The sequence below is a fragment of the Ctenopharyngodon idella genome, chromosome 2 (genome assembly GCF_019924925.1).
Source record: "Ctenopharyngodon idella isolate HZGC_01 chromosome 2, HZGC01, whole genome shotgun sequence".
NCBI classification, from domain to species: domain Eukaryota; kingdom Metazoa; phylum Chordata; class Actinopteri; order Cypriniformes; family Xenocyprididae; genus Ctenopharyngodon; species Ctenopharyngodon idella.
The window spans coordinates 24,590,076-24,611,008 of NC_067221.1; the positions used below are offsets into that span (position 1 = coordinate 24,590,076).

General features: G+C 37.9%; 1 protein-coding gene across 5 annotated transcripts in view; it reads left to right on the forward strand.

Annotated features, from left to right (window-relative positions):
• The window catches only part of pex5lb (peroxisomal biogenesis factor 5-like b), a 58,285-nt gene extending 39,604 nt beyond the window's left edge, over nt 1-18,681 (forward strand). The window contains exons 8-13 of one of the 5 annotated variants that reach the window (XM_051876192.1): nt 2,811-2,897; nt 7,694-7,764; nt 8,370-8,588; nt 13,546-13,708; nt 15,621-15,778; nt 15,927-18,681. In XM_051876192.1, the coding sequence (XP_051732152.1) occupies nt 2,811-2,897; nt 7,694-7,764; nt 8,370-8,588; nt 13,546-13,708; nt 15,621-15,778; nt 15,927-16,116 (888 nt within the window). In that variant the 3' untranslated portion in view covers nt 16,117-18,681. Of the gene's footprint in view, nt 1-2,753; nt 2,898-7,693; nt 7,765-8,369; nt 8,589-13,545; nt 13,709-15,620; nt 15,779-15,926 lie in introns of all 5 variants that reach the window. The other 4 variants (XM_051876177.1, XM_051876167.1, XM_051876156.1 and 1 more) reach the window with 4 other exon arrangements.
• The last annotated feature ends 2,252 nt before the right edge of the window (nt 18,682-20,933 follow it).

Below are 20,933 nucleotides of genomic sequence, written 5' to 3' on the forward strand. Positions count from 1 at the left end.
AAAATAATCTGACTTTAATCTAAATGTAAAAAAAAAAAAAAAAAAAACACAAAATCAAGATAAACTAAAGTCATACCCCCCATCTCCCTCAATAACTTCGTTTTTATTGAAGAACATACAGTTCTAGGAACTTCTAGAATCCCAAAATGAATTGTGGTTAATTAGTATATGAATACTCACAGTTTCTGTTAATAAAACTAGTTTGAAAACTTTGTCATAATTACACCAGAATTACCAAAAATATCTTATACCTATATTGGGTCTTCAAGGCAAAAAGGTTGATAACCACATTATGTTGCAGCCAATAAAGAACACTTTAATTGTAATTTTAATTGTACACTGTAACTCATTTAATAGTTCAATAGTTTAATAGTCACTGCTGTGAGCATGTAAGATCTGCTGCTGCATAAATAGACATACATAAATCTCGTAGAAGTCCTAGGCAGGTGGAGCTGAGGGAGATGGAGGGTTTCTAAAGGAACTCTGATAGCTCTCTACAGAAAACACTGAACCAGACCATTTAAATGTAGAGCAAGCAAGCTCATTGGCTGCAGAATCTGCAGAGGCCAATTAGCCTGTGTCATGTAGATGATGAAATAATGTGATAGCTAGCAGATTGCTAGAGTTTCATGACTGAACTAGATATTGACATGGAGTGGAATTTTGGACCAAAGAGATTTAACACTGGGTGGCGAAACCTACCTAGCGACTGACAAAATGTCCTGTTCATGGCTGATTGGACAAAAACTGGAGCATGGAAAAGCATTTGTTGCATCGCACCTGGTTAGGACAAAGTGTCAGTGAATGGATGCAGTTTACATAACATTAATTAGTGGAAGCCATTCTGTTGATTAACCAATCAAAGGTGTTGTTATGCATAACTGCATGAGTTTCAAAATGACTGCCCAGTGTATTGCATTCTCTATGACAACAGAACTGATACAGGGGTAGATTATCACTTCAAAGGTTATAGAATCCAGATGTCAGATAATGCTCTCTTTCATCTAAAATTCTCTCTTATGTTCCAACATTGTGTGCTTCCAAACAGGCAGAGAATGTTCTGATATAGCCAAAAACTACTGTGCTGTCTTATTGTCCTTGGCTTTTGGCTGGGTCTGATCAATGTTAGTGATTTGTAGCATGATGAATTATATGACTGTTTGATGTTTTTTATGTTGTTATTTTATGCTTGTAAGTACTGTTAGAGTTATAGGCTGCTAGAGTTATATTTATGTACAGCACTTTTAATATTGTTTTGAAAGTGCTTTATAAATAAATTTGTGTTCAGTTGCTGCCTATGCTGTAGCCCATTTAGAGATACAGCTTGATTATTCATAGTTTCTAGTTGCTAGGGCATTTCTATGCCATTGATAGATATTCAGTTGTTACTTACGTCAAAAAAAGCACACCCTACACCCTATCAAGTCTTAAGAAAGAAGTAAAGAAATGTTTTAAGATAAATTCTAAGAAGTTCTCAGATATTTTCTCAAGATTGACTTTTTTGTTCTTAAAAAAAAAAAAAAATGACAAGGTTCAGTAGTGTTATCTAATTGTATGGGTCTTGCTGAAGGATTTGCTGATCAACTCAAAATCTGCATCCGAAATCGAATAAATCCTATGTAGTAGGGAATACAGAACGCCAACAGAGTAGTATATCCAAATACACAGTATTTGAAAAACAGCAGGTGAAAAGTACCCGGGTGAACAACTACTTCTGGCAAGATTCTGAAGTGTGCATTTAATGGTCATGTTACTATCCCATGATGCCACGGGAGAGGATTTATGAATGGCAGTGATGCAACTGACACTGGTAGGTCATGTTACAGTAAGAACATGGCGGATGTTGTACGTCTGAATTTCATTCATACTACCCATATTCATACAATAAGACACAGCTTATTGCAGCCATGAAAGCAAGCAAACGAACTGGGTCAGAGACCGCAGATTCTACCCGACCTAAAAAGCCTTGGCATCCATCTGTCCAGAGACATGTTAAACACGGATAAATCAACTCATCAACTTACAATGTAAGGCTTGTCGCTCGTTCCTGTTGCGTGTCCTCAATCTGGCAACCTGGGTGAAAGTGGAGTAGGGGACGGGGAAACAACTCTCTCCAATATTTTGAATTTGGACTGCAGTACCCATTTCAATCGCTAGCTGTCAATGTTACATACCGCACCTTTAAATAGTTGTTTTTAAAGAGCCTGTCTAGCCCTAACCTGTTGCAATAATTTACGCTCCTTCTGTCATGGTTAATATTTGAAACAACACAATAAATTCATTGAAAATATTACCTTTTGGGATTTAAGACCACTTTAAGTGGTTATTTATGTGGTCATGATTTTTAAGAATATTATTTTCAGTAATTAAAATTCTTTTTAAGTTTTTAGTTTAAACAATCTTAAGAAAAAGTATGTAATAAATAACTGTCTTTAATTTGCTTTCAAGTTTATTGTGAAGGGTCAGTGGATGTTGTGAATGTTTGGCATATGGCTTTGCAGTAGATCATTTGAAGTGTGAGTTCCTGTGCCCTTTTCTTCTCCCCACGCCGCTGATTAGTTCGACTGCACTTTTCACTGCAATATTAAAGACCTCAGCGTGATCCAATTATCAACACTCCACCGTCTACCTCTCTACATCTATGAGAGGCTTACTCTGTCCTCCGCTCAAGTATTCTATTAAAATCATCATGATATTTACTAGTGGTTTTGATTGTTTTCTTTAAGCTTGTTCTTTGGTTCTGTTGCTTACAGGGTTACTACTTCCATGCCAATAACCCTTACAAAGACTGCACCAATGCTTTTGAACAGGGGCTGCAGAAGTGCAGGGACGGGGATCTGAACAGTGCCGTACTACTGCTGGAGGCAGCCATCTTACAAGACCCTCAGGACTCAGAGGTAATGAACCCCATATGTAATCTGGCCAGCCCATTTATTGAGCATTTGTGTGTATTTTAGCCGTCTTACACATTATCTGTGTTCCAAAACCTAGTAAGTGGCCTACTTAGATGACATGGGCATAAAAGGCATCACACTGTCTAAAAGTTCATCATACTGATTTCAAATTCATTCATTTTCAAGATTCATTAGTTTGAATATACATTGAACTAAACACTATAATAACATCTTAATTGATAATTCAATATACTTTATTTTTGACAAACATCCCATGTTTCGGTTGTGACTGCACATTTTTGGTAGTGACAGTAATGTGTTGATAGCTACCACATCACATTACAGAATTTTAACTCACATACTAAAACGCTATTAAAACATATTAAAATACTAATAATTTGCATAATGTACTAAAATTTAGTTTATTACCCCCAAATAAATTATTATGTGTTCCCTTTGTCACTACCAAAACAATAATGACATGTTTCGGTCATGACAATTTTAGATACTTTTGAGGCTAGCTCAAAGATGCTAATCAGCACATGGTTAGATAGCACAGTTCTGAACAGTTGTACACAGAAAAAAATATATATATATTGAAAAACACTCAAAAAAACAATGATGTCACAACCAAAACTTTTTAGACAATTTTAGATCATTTTGAGCGTGACTCAAAGATAACAATCAGTTTACCTAGCACAGTTCAGTTCACAGTCCTAGAACAGTTGTACACACATAAAAAATACATTTTATGGAATAACACCCAAAAAGGTTTACTTAATTGCAGAAAAAAATGTGTTTGGTAGTGACATTCCTTAAAGTTACACATAGATTTTCAGATTTTTGAACACATTTAACTCAAAATGATGGTACCTAATACCTATCTACTATAAAAGAGAGACAATGAGAGGGAGGGACACAGGAATATTTCTGATCAAAAATGTAGGGGTGTGGTTTAAATCAGTCTCAGCCAATGGACTAAAACATGTACTGTTTCGGTATTGACATTAATTTTTTTTTTTTTTTTTTTTTTTACGTTCCATGATTTAAAAATAAAATATAAAATAAATATATTTTTAACCACTTAAAAAAAAAAAACAACAACAACAAAAAAAAAACATATATATATATATATATATATATATATATATATATATATGTATGTATATATAATTTTTACAAGTTCAAAGGGTTCAGGACACCCACCTCCCAATTGAAAGTACCCAATAAATGATGATTTTATATATATTAAGCTTACTGATATTTTAAATATTATTGTGGGAATTAATACATATATATATATATATATATATATGTAAATACACTACTGTGCAAAAGTCTTAGGCACATTAGTATTTTCAGTTATTTTTATCTCTTGCTGTAGTGTGTCAGTAGAAAATATCAGTTTACATTTTCAAACATTCATTTTCCAATTAATTGTAATAATCGAGTGATATTTTTGTATGCACAAGAAGTCTGACAACAGCCGGTGATCCACACGGAGATCTGATCTCACCATCATCGAATCTGTCTGTGATTACATGAAGAAACAGATGAAACTGAGACAAACTAAATCCAGAAGAACTGTGGTAACATCTCTAAGATGCTTGAAGAATCCGACCTGCAAAGCTACAGTACTGTGAGAAGTTTTAGGCACTTGCGTAAAAATGCTGTAAAGAGAGGATGCTTTCAAAAATAATGTCATAAATGGATTTTATTTATCAATTAACTTCTATTAACTAAATCAAATCAATATTTGGTGTGATCACCCTTTGCGTTTAAAACAGCTTTTGTCCAGGTACACTTGCACATCGTTTTAGGTAGCTTTGGAGGCAGGTTTCTTAAAATGTCTTGGAGACACAGCCACAGTTCTTCTGGATTTAGTCTGTCTTAGTTTTTTCTGTTTCTTCATGTATTCCCAGATAGATTCAATGATGGTGAGATCAGATCTCTGTGTGGAGCACCGGCTGTTGCCAGACTGCTTGTGCATACAAAAATATCACTAGATTGTTACAATTAATAGCAAAATTAATGTTTTGAAATGTAAACTGATAATTCCTACTGACACACTACGGCAAAAGATATAAATAACTGGCTTAAAACCCTTTTTTTGGGGGGTGAAAATACTAACGTGCCAAAGACTTTTGCACAGTACTATATATATATATATATATATATATATATATAAAACATAAATCTAACTGACCCCAAACACTTGAACTAATTGTTGATTGAGAAGCAAATCAATGATTCTGAAGGATCATGTGACAATGAAGACTGGAGTAATGACTGCTGTAAATTCAGCTTTCTCATCATAGAAATAAATTACATAAATTAAAATAGAAAACAGTTCTTTTAAATTGTATAATTTCACAATTTTGTAGTTTTTACTCTATTTTTGATCAAATAAATACAGCTTTAGTTAGCATAGGTGACAGGGTTCTGTTTTTTTTTTTTTTTTTTTTTTTAACAGAGCCCTGACACTCATGTATTGTCTTGTCTTTGGGTTAGTGTGCGGCTTCAAGTGTACTCGAGTCATGTGCTCTCTCATCTGTGTGCTTTGTTTCATGTGCGGAGCATGGTGTTCTAATCTAGTTTAGTTTTGGTTCAGTGTCGGGGTTTGGACATTCATGCTCTATGTTTTGTCTTTTGTTGTGAGCACATGTGTGTTCGTTCACTCTCTGTGTGCTCTCTTACCATGCCCTTCTGCTCTTTATTTATTGGTTTCTTTTACCCACCTTTCTCCTTTTTGGTTCCATCAGCAAATCCTGACAATAAGAGACTTATTTCAATAACATTAAAAAATTACTGACCCCAAACTTTTGAATGGTGCTGTGTAGAAAATTGTTGTGAGCACATGTGTGTTCGTTCACTCTCTGTGTGCTCTCTTACCATGCCCTTCTGCTCTTTATTTATTGGTTTCTTTTACCCACCTTTCCTCCATCATTACCCATCTCATTTTCTTCCTTATTTATTCTCCTTGTGTTTTCTGTCATCCCATAACACATCCCAGGCTAGCAGGATGTTAAGTTGCCGCCAGAATCATTGCACCTTTGGATTATATGCACTAGATCTCCATGAATTTGCCCAGGGGCTTGGTTTTTGGTGAGGTTGCATTAATTAACTTTTTACTTGTCTGACTCGACGGTCCCGGTCCCGGGGAGGAGTTGGGCAATTTGAAATCATGGACTTGAAAAAGTGGTTGACCATGTTTGCCATTTAAGGGAGATGGATCTTCTGTAGGAGGAGTGGGCCCCTCTCCTTTTCAATCTCACCTCCCAGCTATTGCCTAACCCCACCACATTGTCTCACTCTCTGAAGAGGAGAAGGAGATGTGGGTAAAATTTGTCCGGTGGTCCCGGCCATGGTGGCTATCCCAGAGTTTGCTCTAGCTCCGGAATCCGCCCCGGCCACAGAGGCCACTCCAGAGCCCACTCCAGTTGAGGATCGTCCAGAATCTGCTTCAGCTCCACAGTCACTGGTATCAGGGTCCTGCCTCTCTCCAGCACCTTCCGCCAGGGTTTCTGTTAAGCTGGAGCCTACCTGGTCCGTCCCCCCGGCACCGCCCTGGCCATCCGCCAGGGTTCCTGTTCAGCGGGAGCCCCCTTGGTCCATCCCCCCAGCTCTGCCCTGGCCTTCCGCTGGGGTTCCCAAGCCTCCAGATCCTCCCTGGCTCTACCCTCCCTTCCCTTCCTGGTCATCCATCTGGGTTCTGGACCATCCAGAGCTTTCCTGGATTGTGCCCCAAACGCCAGCCTGGTTTCCCTACCTCCCTCCACTTCCTGTCTCTGTCTGACCCCAGTCTGTCTTCTGTTGTTGTGTCTGTGTGTGTATCTGTCTTGTGTTGTTTTGGTGTATGTCTTTTTTGTGTTGATTTATCAGTCTTGTGTTTGGTGTTCCTCACTGGAGACGCCAGGGGGCATCCCTTTTGAAGGGAGGGTAGTGTCAGGGTTCGGATATTCACACTCTATTTTTTTTTTTCTTTTGTTGTGAGCGCACAGGTTGAGTGTTCGTTCACTCACCATGCACTCTTGTCTCATGTCTTTTTGTCAAGGGCCTGGTCTTTGTGTTCATTGGTCAGGTGTTCTTGTGTTCTTTGTGGCACGCAAGACCTTTTTGAGCTTCCTTGGCTGTTCTGCTTTTTGGTTCCATCAGCAAATCCTGACAATAAGAGACTTATTTCAATAACATTAAAAAATTACTGACCCCAAACTTTTGAATGGTGCTGTGTAGAAAATTGGGGGGGCTGATTGTTTAAGAACATTCTATATTTCTAAATCAGCCACTTATCAGCTACTTATCAGCTGATCTTATTTGGATTTGGAATGTAACTGTGTTCAACTCAGTTTACTCAGAATGTTTTATCACCTCACAAACGATGAAACAGATTAGTGACAGACAGTGCAGTTCCATTTCCTTCCTGCCTTCCTCTTATTATTGCCCAGTCAGCACCATCGAACATTTAATGAAATTTCCCATGCTTTATGAGCCACAGTGATGCCAGACAGATGGCGTAAACCTCTGGGATGGCTTATGAATATGATCCTGTTTAATTCGAAACAAAACCACATTAAAATCCAATGCCATCACCCCAGAGTGACATGCCATTAAATGCAAAGGCCAAGCACATAAAGGAAGGGAACAACAATATGTTTTAGAAAACTGGCAGCCCCAATAATTGAACGCTGTTTTTACAGTGCCCTTCAAGCTATTTATGTTCAAAACTTTTTATTTCTGCTTTGCTCTAATAATTTTGGAGGTTTTGTATCAAACTATAGTGCTTTTTTCCCTCTACAAAGGCTTGGCAGGTTTTGGGCACCACACAAGCAGAAAATGAGAATGAGCAGGCAGCCATTGTTTGTCTTCAGAGGTGAGTAGACAATAATGAGGGTTTTTGCGATTTATGCTTGAGTCTGATATATGACAGAGGAGCATTAATGCTCTGTTCTCTGAGGGTGAATGATGTTGTAAATACAGCATTTTAAGGTCCTTTCATTGGGGATTACACACTTAGTAGACACTCCAACAAACCAGAATCTTATAACAAGAGCATTGATCAGGATTTCTTGGCTAGATTGATTATCTAATCATTGAAATATCTATTAGGTGAAAGGCTGTACAAATAGTCACATTTGTAGTTTCAGGTTTTCTGCCAGTTTTAAAAATCTCTTAAATTGTTCAGTTTAAAATTAAGGCCTTAAAAATCTCAATCGGCGCCAAAAGTCTGAAATTCACAAACATATTAAATTATGCATGAGGAAACTGCATTAAAGCTTTATGGGCTTTTGCACAATTAGTGGTAACAAATGGTATTTGCAAAAATAATTATTGCTTTCAAGCAGTTTTTCAGAACACTCCCCTTGTGCACCATTTATTGGAAAAATCAGAAAAACAAAACAAAAAAAAAACATGTTGGACCAACTCAACCCCTCACTTATTTTGCCATGTTTGGTCTATCTGTCTTTGTTCAAATAGATGTTTGGAGCTGCACCCAAACAATCTGAAGGCCCTCATGGCTCTGGCGGTGAGCCTGACTAACACAGGGCAGCAGCCGGAGGCATGTGAGGCTCTTCACCGCTGGATCAGATACAACCCCAGATACAGACATCTGCTCCAGAACCGCAGCCCTCTGGATGGCTCCCCACTGCCCAGCCGCAGAGGGTCCTCCATCTCCCCCATCCCCACTCTTGGATGGTATGATCCACATTCGCTCACATGAATCAATGTCCACATGCTGCATATATAAAGCATACTGTATGTATGAGGTCTGTTTTGTGAGATGGGAGTGGTGTGGCATAGATTGTGTAATTTTATTTCATGAACGATAGATAGATAGATAGATAGATAGATAGATAGATAGATAGATAGATAGATAGATAGATAGATAGATAGATAGATAGAATAAATCACTTGACATTTGATATTCAACAGTGCTTTGATCTGCATTGACACTATTTTTTTAAGAGCTGAATTTATAGAGCTGAATTTAAGAGCCAAAATTATATACCAGCTATTACTATAAAGCTGCTTTGACACAATCTGCATTGTAAAAAGCGCTATATAAATAAAGGTGACTTGACTTGACTTGAATAAATTAACCAAAAATTTAAAATAAATCACTGTATAATCTTCACTAAATTAAATATGGATCCTTATTAAAGCTATGAAAGTCATTCAGTCATGATTTGATTTTCTCTTTTTCTTTTTTTTTTTGTTTGATTAACAATAATGACCCAGACAGTAGCAGGTTTTTTGTCTGCTTTTAGATCTAATGCATGAATTCAATATATTGATATACATTATACATTATACATAAACATAAGGGTTTAAGTTCACTTAAAGGGTTAGTTCACCCAAAAATGAAAATTATGTCATTAATTACTCACTCTCATGTCGTTCCACACCCGTAAGACCTTCGGAACACAAATTAAGATATTTTTGATAAAATCCTATGTCTCAGTGAGGCCTCCGTTGCCAGCAAGATAATAAACACTTTCAGATGCCCAGAAAGCTACTAAAGACATATTTAAAACAGTTCATGTGACTACAGTGGTTCAACCTTAATGTTATGAAGCGATGAGAATGCTTTTTGTGCGCCAAAAAAAACAAAATAATGACTTTATTCAACAATATCTAGCGATGGGCGATTTCAAAACACTGCTTCATGAAGCTTCGAAGCTTTATGAATCTTTTGTTTCGAATCAGTGGTTCGGAGCGTGTATCAATCTGCCAAAGTTGGATAATATACAAGGTCTCTGGAAAGAGGTTTGGTAAAGTGATATTTATGTTCCATGTCGTCGAGTGAGCAATCCTATGGAATCCCAGTGAATCCAAGGCAACAGCTTTGAACACAAAGCTCTGTCGGATGCTGATCTCCTGGAGCAACAAAATGGGTCCTAAAATCTGGAACATGCCGATGAGGCCCTGAAGTAGGCGCAGAAGGTCCTTAACAATCTGGAACACACAGACGAAGGTACCTTGAAGTGAAGGTTTGATCTCTTGAGCTTAACCTTGTTCCAAATGTCTGTTTGTTTTCTGCCTCTCTGGGCAACAGATTCACTCAGAAGTTGGTCAAACCACTTTTGTCTCTCTGGCATGCAGACTCCTGGCATGCTGCATCTGTTATTGTCTCGCTAGATGAAGACTCTGAACGTAGTTGTTAATGTCTCTTTCCTCACAGACTGGAGGCTCAGAAAGTGGTCATATCTGTGCCTGCCTCACAAGCTGTAGACTCAGAATATGGAATCTGTCGTTGTCTCTTCCTTCACAGGCCAGATACTCAAAACATGTATGCTAATGTCTCACCTTTGCAGGCCCAAGACTCAGAACTTGGGTGTATCTGTGGTTGCCTTCCCAGTAATGGGCCAGAGGCTCACAACGGCATTTCTGTTACACTCTCTCCAGATGGGAGACTCAGAACCTGTTGAACTCCGAACCTTACAGGACTGAGACTCAGAACAAGGATTGTTTGTTGAAAGGGTACATTTATCCCTTTCCCATGAGGAGGAGATTGCAATTTAGCGCTTCTCCATTCCAGTGCTGTGATTAAACCATATATGGAGCTTACAACAGATAGTTTTATTAAGCATGATGTTATCCGCATATAATTTCCATTCATATTCCCATCCATGTGATACCATGTTTAACGGTCTTTGTTAACATTTGGACATTTGGAAAATATGAGAAATGGACTATGTGCTGTCACATTACATTGCTAAAAAGCATTCAGTATCTTTGCCTTGTTTTAGAATAAATAAATCAAAATTGTATAAAATATATTTCAGAGAAAATTTTCAAAGAAGAGTTATTCTCAGTCTTTTCCACTAGCCAAATAGTATTTTATTTGCTTTAAACAAATCATATTTATGCAATTTAAAGTAAACATATATTTTAGGATGTTTATATATTTTTAATGGAAACAGATGCAGCGTAAATAACTGTCTGACTCAGTGCGTCACTGGCAAAACATTTTAAAAATAAAACGTGCATCTTCCTTCAAATTCTATCCTTCAAATACAATGTTTTTTTTCATAATATTGGGAAGACTATGAAAATGGTTATCATTAGGCTACTGCCCAGCACCCAACCAAACATATTTTTGCGCATGTGAAGGATGCTGTTTACGTGGATATTGGAACACAAGTGAATTACAAAGCCTTGTTTTCATAAAAAAATATAGTTTAGCAACAAAATGTATGATTGAATACACGTCTCCAATATTGAATATTAAAACATTTGGATTTGTGCCGAATGAGCGAGGTAGTCTACATGAGCCTAACGCCGTTTCAGCTTCACTTTAAATAAATTCATTTTGACATTTGTATGTTGTTTATATTGAATGCCACTATAGCCTTATTTGTATTTTATTTTATAATTTAATATATAATTGAATAGCTACTTATTTTTCATTCTTGTTCTGTTCTGAATACCGATACATTTAATGGATTTGTTGTAGAGTGAGGGGAACTAGGATATACCCCCGGTTTCACAGACAAGGATTAAGCTAATCCTAGAATAATTGCATGTTTGAGCTGTTCTAACTGAAAGTAACTTGCACTGACATACCTTAAAATATATATCAGTGGCATTGTTTTGGTGTTGGCATTGTCTCAAGATGCACACCAGTAATGATTTTTTCTAGTGAACATTTATAAAAGCTACTTAAATGTCCTAATCGAACTAAGGCCTAATCCTGGCTTATCCTGGCTGACTTTTGTGTTTCGAAGATGAACAAAAGTCTTATGGGTTTGGAACGACATGAGCATGAGTAAATGATGACAGGATTTTCATCTTTAAGTCCAAACAAGGTAGAAAAAGATTGAACTGGTTATCAGCTTGAATTTGTAAGATGTACAAATATATGAATTCCCTATATATGAATGATTAATATTTAATAGTATATTTGAAAATATACAGAAAAACTTTAATGACATCCCATTCTTAATCCGTAGGGTTTAACACCCTTTGCAGCTATTACAGCTTCAATTCTTCTGGGAAGTCTTTCCACAAGGTGTAGGAGTGTGTTTATGGGAATTTTTGACCATTCTTCTAGAAGCGCATTTGTGAGGTCAGGCAGTGATGTTGGACGAGAAGGCCTGGCTCGCAGTCTCCACTCTAATTCATCCCAAAGGTGTTCTATCGGGTTGAGGTCAGGACTCTGTGCAGGCCAGTCAAGTTCCTCCACACCAAACTCGCTCATCTATGTCTTTATGGACCTTGCTTTGTGCACTGGTGCACAGTCATGTTGGAACAGGAAGGGGCCATCCCCAAACTGTTCCCACAAAGTTGGGAGCATGAAATTGTCCAAAATGTCTTGGTAGGCTGAAGCATTAAGAGGCTGTTCACATATCGCGTCTAAAATGCGTGGAAAGTGCGGCTGCACCGCTTTCTCCTACTTTCCAAAGCGCTTGCGCTCCCATTGCATCTGTCATTGCTATGCAACCATGAACTGAGCTCTCCACGAGGAGTAGGAAGTTTCAGCAAAGAATAAATTGAGTTCTAGCCCTTGCATCAGCTTTACTACTAGATATATTTATGGAGATGAGATATAAAAACCACCCTGTACAGCTATGATCAGCTGTTCGGCTGAGATTTCGATGTTTTGTTATGGAAAGGCCGAAGCTGATCGATTGGTCCTTGTCACATGACCTGCGGTGCGCTTGCGGCATTCTGAAAAGTTGAGAATTTTTCAACTCGACGCGCCTGGAAAACGCACCGCATGCGCGTCGCGACCGCGTCGCTTTCATTGTGAGCACGCCTGCCGCACGGCTACATTTGAAATAACTGACTTGCGTGCGGAAAAGATGTGATATGTGAACGGCCCCTAAGAGTTCCTTTCACTGGAACTAAGGGGCCAAGCCCAAGCCCTGAAAAACAACCCCACACCATAATCCCCCCTCCACCAAACTTTACACTTGGCACAATGCAGTCAGGCAAGTACCGTTCTCCTGGCAACCGCCAAACCCAGACTCATCCATTGGATTGCCAGACAGAGAAGCGTGATTCGTCACTCCAGAGAACACGTCTCCACTGCTCTAAAGTCCAGTGGCGGCATGCTTTACACCACTGCATCCGACGCTTTGCATTGCACTTGATAATGTAAGGCTTGGATGCAGCTGCTCGGCCATGGAAACCCATTCCATGAAGCTCTCTACGCACTGTTCTTGAGCTAATTTGAAGGCCACAAAAGGTTTGGAGGTCTGTATCTATTGACTCTGCAGAAAGTTGGCGACTTCTGCCCACTGTGCGTCTCAGCATGCGCTGACCCCGCTCTGTGATTTTACGTGGCCTACCACTTCGCTACCGCTGAGTTGCTGTTGTTCCCAATTGCTTCCACTTTGTTATGATACCATTAACAGTTGACCGTGGAATATTTAGTAGTGAGGAAATTTCACGAATGGACTTATTGCACAGGTGGCAACCTATCACGGTACCACGCTTGAATTCACTGAGCTCCTGAGAGCAACCCATTCTTTCACAAATGTTTGTAGAAGCAGTCTGCATGCCTAGGTTCTTGATTTTATACACTTGTGGCCATGGAAGTGATTGAAACACCTGAATTCAATGATTTGGAGGGGTGTCCCAATACTTTTGGCAATACAGTGTATGTTGTCATATCGCCCTGCTCTAGTTCATGATGTGTTGTGTGTAGCTCTCAGCTAGTGGAGGTGTTGGAGCTGTATCAGGAAGCAGTGCAGAACACTGAAGGGGTGGACCCTGACCTCCAGACAGGCTTGGGTGTGCTCTTCAACCTCAGTTCAGAGTTTGACAAAGCTGTGGACGCCTTCAACGCCGCACTGTCTGTTCGACCTGAGGTAAGCCAGAAAGTCCTATTGATCGCTATTTTTAATGCTACATATCATTTAGTTTCTCAGAGCTGTCCTGACAGCACTGTGGGTGTTTTTAAGCTTGTTAAAAAAATTAATATAGCAATCTGTAATGCGTATTAATTTAGTAGTTCATGCATACAAACTATATGCATTGATTTGGGTGCAGGGTTCTTTTTTTTTTTTTTAACAATGTTGAAAAGAATTTATTATGATATGCCATTGTTGTGCAAGATCCCCCCTTCCTTATTGCCTGCTTAAAAATGTACAGTTTTTTTCATGATTTCCAAATCAAAGGCAGTCAGTTAAGCTAGTAAGCTGAAGCTTGATAACCTAAGGATAACTGAAAACACACACACACACACACACACACACACACACACACACAAAAATTTGTTTAACCACTTTTAGCTTTGTTAATATAATGTGGTATGTGGTATGTAATTTAAGGGATAATCCATGGCTAGCTGTGCATTAAACAATTTTAATGCACGACGTGGAGGCAAAGAACCGCCTTCCAGCCAGTCAGAATCAAGTATTCAGACAGACCATGGTATAAAAATAATTATGTAACATACTTTATGATTAACGAGACAATATGTTGTTTTCAAAAATAAATGATGGGCTTTCATGTCATTGTACCTAGTTTTTTATTAAGTTGATATATATAGTGTAACTTTTTCTACTTACTGTTAAATGTATACATTTGAAAATTAATACAAAATTAAAGCTAAAAATGCATCTTTTTACTTTAGCTTGTAATGATTTTGGAAATTAATTTTTCTGAAGCATTCAAAATATGTATATTTCCATTTTTTGTTATGCATTTTATGTATAATAGTTTTATCTTTTATCATTATAAAGCGAGTTTAATTTTTAAACTTATATTATAATAAAGGATTTGTTCACTTTCAAATGAAAATTACCCCAAGCTTTACTCACCCTCAAGCCATTCTAGGTGTAAATGACTTTCTTCTTTCTGATGAACACAATCGGAGATATATTAATAAATATCCTGACGCATCCGAGCTTTATAATGGCATTGAGAGATACCAACGAGTATGAAGCTGAAGAAATATCCATCCACCATAAACGTACTCCATACGGCTCCAGGAGGATTAATAAAGGCCTTCTGAAGCAAAACGATGCGTTTGTGTAAAAAAAAAAAAAAAAAAAAAAAATCCATATTTAACAAGTAATGAAGTAAAATATCTAGCTTCTGCCTTCCGTAAAGTTACGTAAAAAAACGAACTGGCGTCACGTCAGTTAAGCTTTTTCCGTAAGTTGTATATGGAAGGTGTAGGACGTAGCGTAAGCTTTTGAACTACGAGAGGCGTTGCGCTTTCTTCCTAAGTTGAATACAGAAGGCGGTCTGGCGGAAGCTAGATATTTTACTTCATAACTTGTTTAAAATGGATATTTTTTACACAAATGCATTGCTTCACTTCAGAAGGCCTTTATTAACCCCCCGGAGCCATGTGGAATATGTTTATGATGGATGAATGTGGATGGAGGCACTTTCTTCATGCTCATACTCGTTGGTAACGCTCACTGCCATTATAAAGCTCGGATGCGTCAGGATATTAATATATCTCCGATTGTGTTCATCAGAAAGAAGAAAGTCATATGCACCAAGGATGGCTTGAGGGTGAGTAAAGCTTGGGCTAATTTTCATTTGAAAGTGAAACTAATTCTTTAATTATGGTAGTTTGACTTGTTTTCATGTGAAGTGTTATTCTTATTGTAATGCTTTGCTTTATTGTAAAGCACTTTGTGATATAAATAAAATTTAATATGCCATAATAGTACCACCTTGCGACCCCCTAGTGGTCCTTGGAACCCAGCTGGAAACCCATTGTCCTAGACTGCCCTTTACTCTGCCAATTCTGTGTTTTCATAGGACTATCTACTGTGGAATCGGCTCGGGGCCACACTGGCAAATGGCGACCGCAGTGAGGAGGCAGTGGAGGCCTACACCAGAGCTCTGGAGCTCCAGCCAGGCTTCATCCGCTCGAGATACAACCTCGGCATCAGCTGCATCAACCTGGGGGCACATCGGTAATGAACTGAACCAATGAGCAAGGATTAATGGGAAAGAACTGTATGTCTCCTTAGTGTGGATACTAAAGCAGACTAAAGCAGAAGGCTGAACAAATAAAGTCTAAAACTTTATTTCAATGTTTTTACTCTCTCTTTTCTCTCGCAGAGAGGCAGTGAGCAACTTCCTGACAGCTCTGCACCAGCAGAGGAAGAGCAGGAGTCATCAGGTGATGTCCAGCAACATCTGGGCAGCTCTGCGGATCGCCCTCTCACTCATGGACCAGCCAGAACTTTTCCAGGCAGCAAGCGTGGGAGATCTGGATCTTCTAATGAGGGCCTTCAACATGGACATGTGATCAAACTCGGACCTGTGAAATCTATTATTCACTAACAGTAGGCACAAAGTTAGGCTCGAGTAAATACAGGATGTCAATTTAATATGCAGAGTGTGCACAGCTATTTTTGTTGTATTTATGGGCAGCCTTTGCTTTCTTCAGAGGCCACTGAAGAGAGCGTTTATATTCTATAGAGCACAAACAGAAGAGGTACGTGAAGGTTTTTGAAACTAGAGGAATACATGACATGAAAGTGAGAGCAAAAGCACTTTTTCTTGATGTTAGTTATATTTTACTGTATCTGAAAACTTTGTATACTTGAGAAAAATGAACCAAAACTTTGTTGGGGAATATGGGAGGATTTTGCTTAGTTTATGGATTAGAATTGAATATTACTCTTCAAAGAACCTAGCTATCTATCATTGCCAGTTCAGATCTCAAGAACCTTTGTTCTGTGTTTTTCATGTTCATTTTACAATGTTAATTCACATTCCTCACCACAAGGTGGCGCTGTTGTTCCACTGAAAAGCGTAGCCATATAGCCAGTCAGTTCATCCTCTACCAAACCCAGTGATGCCAAGTTCATTGTGAGGAATGACACTAGGGCTGCATCTGAAATTGCATACTCTCTAGGTAGGTAAGTAATTCACGATAGCTAAAAAATAAGATCTATATAGACTGAATGTGTGTAGTATGAATGTAATCCGGACATACTACATCCGCAATGCTGTCATTGTTATGTGAAACTGCCAGTGTAAGTTGCATCGCTTCACTGTCATTCACAAATCCTCTCCCGTGGCCTTATGGGATAGTAAAGTGTCCATCGAATGCACACTTCAGAATCTCACCAGAAGTATTAGGTCATCCAGGTACTTTTTGGCCACTCTTTTATGAGAACTGTGAATTCGGACATACTTCGTTTGTCACATACTGTTTTTCTCCTACTATATAGTAGATAGTAGGGAAGTATGCAATTTTGGTTGCAGCCTAGCTGAATTTGACTTTAGGACACAACACCCTCTCAGGGTGATCTACTGTATACCCAGGTGTGCAGGCAGGGCGTGTTCCCCAGGCCATCTGTCTTCCAGCAAGCCCCTTTTAATGCTGTGTGCTCCGGGGCATTCTGGATCAGGGCTCGGTGGGGAGCAACTTCAAAGTCTCTGCATGAAAGGTCACAGCAAAAGCAGTATCATGTTGAAAGTGAGCGAGTTCATTTAAGACCGTTAGCCCAAACGTTTAAAGGGGCCGGATACATTCACAAAATCTACGAACAACAACATCTTGGTCATACAGTTGAGTCGTTGGGCCTGGTAAGTTTGAAGTGCATTTCATGAGACTGAAATCCCTTTATCGTGCATACATATAACAGTTTATAGTGAAGAAACCATGTGCTAGAACATTATTATTTCAGCTCCTTTGTATAGTATTAGGCTGGATATTTTCTTTGAAGAAATAACTATGCAAACCACCATTGTGTTTTTTTTTTTTTTCTTCTAAATTTACCAAAAATCTTAGTGGGTGTCCTTATTCAGATTTGTATTTATGATTTTGACACTATGCATTTTTAGTTAAAGCCAGAGTTACAGGAGTGGGCTGGGGTGATTAAAGGGCACTGAATGAGACACAGTGTTTAAAGACATAAATAACATTAATAACCTTAATAATTTTGTTTGGGAAAAGATAAAATTGCTTCATTAGATGCATCTACAATTTAAATCTTACAGAAGATTTGGAAAGTCTGATGATTGCATGTGATACAGAAAACAGATTTTCCTCTCTTCATGGTCCCTTATTTTAACTTTAAAGTGAATGTATCTACTATAAATGTACATTTTTGACATAGAGCAAAATTCCAACACCAAGCATACTATATATGACAATATTTAAAATCATATGCCATGTATGAGCACAGTATGCGGGCATTAATGACACTTGTCTTGTAGTAAATCACACTAGTTTTGCTATGATCAGAGCTGTCATGTAACTATAAATATAATTACTGGCAAAAAAAATGTAGAATAGCAGAAGGAAATGTATTCAATTTTTATTCATGTAAAATAGACAATTTCATGGAATGAACAGTCATAAAATGTATGCATGTCTACCCATCAAGTATCATCTTTCAGTCTCTCCTACATTAACAGGTAATATAGCCAAGATGCATTTATAACCTATTTATTAAAGCTGTATTTTAGAAGAACTGAAATATGATGTCTCTTTTTTTCCATTTCAAAACTAAGTGCACATGGTGATCACTGACCTGTAAATGATCTAGAAATAGTGTTACTGGAGCACCCCCCACAGGCGCATACTAAACACTGCTTTCCTTCTGTCTGAAGGATTGCAGTGGTACAAATGTCACCTTTAACCAGTGTTGGGCAAAGTTACTTTTAAAAGTAATGCATTACAATATTGCGTTACTTCTGTTGCTTTCCCTCATCTGGGCTGGGCTTTTTTGTTTGTTTTTTAATAACAGAAAAAGTTCTATTTTTGGCAAATGTAAAGGCCCTTTCACACCAAAAGTAAAACGAATAAGCCTCAGGTTGAAAGAAATGCAAATTCACACCTGTCCAGTAGAGGGCGCAGCTCAAACAAACCTTTCAGCTGTGCTGCCATTCTGGATCACAGAACAATAGGATGCGGGAGAAGAAAGTTCAACACTCTTCAGCAATAATAAAATAAATAAATAAATAAAAATGCAACACACATATGATGTTTGTCTAAAGTCATTTTTGCTTATTAGTGTGTTTGAATTGGATCATCAAAGGTCAGCAGCAAAGAAATTGCTTAATAATGTGAGATTAAATACATAATGTATATGTGTAATTTAACAAATTTAGGTTAATTACAGGTTTGCATAATATTCTGTTTATTGAGTTTCTGTTTTACTGTTTTTATTCATTTTGAGGAATACTGAATCTGTTTTTTGTGCAAGTGAGATGAGTAATTATATATTATATTATATTAAGTTTTAATTTAAAAATGTAAATATAAAAATATTTAAATATATTTTTGTGTGTATTAATATACAAAAATCAAGACATAACCTTGGATGGCCTTACATACTGTAAGCATTATATTTGATATGGCTTATCCAAGATTTCTTCCTTTCACCATGACTTGAAATGTTAGACAACTTACATCAACAAGGCTCTGAAAATAAAGCTGTGTGGTTGAAAAGGAGAATGGCTTAAATTAGCTTATGGATTTCTTTATGATTTTAGGCAACAGTGAGGATGTGAGGTGGATGTCTTAGCAGGGTCATGTTTCATGACCTGTCATGTCATCCTCAGATATATAGTGACTCAGAATACTTCCTTTGTAACCAGAATCGCTTTATTTCTGTCAGTACCTTTGGATGGTTGCATGCAAGGAAACTCTCAGCCCTAAATTTGACTTTTGACTGTCAAGGTTGATTTTTTTATTTTTTATTTATTTTTTTATGTAAGCAGTTTTGAACAAGTTGTTTTCATTGAAGCTGAAATCATACATGATACATAAATGCAGATATGATGCTCATCCAGTGGAGCAGGATGTGTGAAATCAAGCTAATGGGCTTGTTTTGATCAGCAAATTCAACACAAATTTGACTGTGAACATGAACATAATTGACTGTAAGCGATTTAATGAAGCACTTGAAATGAAATTTTACATAGACTACATAGAAAAGCTTTCTATTTTAATAAATTATTGACAGCCCTTCATTACATATGAACTAACACTACATTAAGGGGTTAGTTCACCCAAAAATGAAATTTCTGTCATTAAGTACTTACCCTCATATCGTCCCAAAACCGTAAGACCTTCGCTCATCTTTGGAACACAAATTAAGATATTTTTGATGAAATCCAAGGGTTTCTGAACTACACATAGGCAGCAATGTCATTGCACCTTTTGAGGTCCAGAAGGGTATTAAAGACATTGTTAAAATAGTGAGCGTGACTATAGTGGTTCAACCTTAATGTTATGAAGCAACTAGAATATTTTTTGTGCGCAAAAACAAAAATAATGATTTTATTAACAATTTGAACTGTTGTCATACGCAGTTGACGTAGTGAACACAGTGCAGAGCTTCTGTGTTTACGTCCAAACGCCAGCTCAGTATTGGCAGACGGTGTACACGTGAGCAACTTCTGAGCAGAACTCAGAAGCCTGCACTGCGTTGTCAACTGCGTATGACAACAGTACAAATTGTTAAATAAAGTCTTCAATTTTGTTTTGTTTTGTTTTTGTGCACAAAATGTATTCTCGTCGCTTCATAACATTAAGGTTGAACCACTGTAGTCACGTTGACTATTTTAACAATGTCTTTAATACCTTTCTGGACCTCAACAGGTGCATTGACATTGCTGCCTATGTGTAGTTCAGAATTCATCAAAAATATCTTAATTTGTGTTCAGAAGATGAACGAAGGGCTTACGGGTTTGGGATGACATGAGGGTGAGTAATTAATGGAAGAAATTTCATTTTTGGGTGAACTAACTCTTTAAGGAAAGGAAAAAGAAAGCGCTTTTTGTGTATTTACCCAGATAATGTAAACAAATGGTAAATAATTCAATGCACAGGATAGTCATTGTTTGTTTTTTTAACACTTACTCAGTTGTGACACTGACCAAATGAACAGACAGTGACAACTGCTGTCTCTTTAAGACCTCATCTTCCCACTTTCACTATTCAGCCTCCCCCATCCAGCCCCACCTTGTCACCACTAGCAGCTCTCAGTGTAGATGTGCTGGCCATTTACTAAAGTCCCTACTGCCTATCCCGGTGGCAGTGCTCCCATCAGCATAGACACACAAACACACACACACACACACACACACACACACACACACACA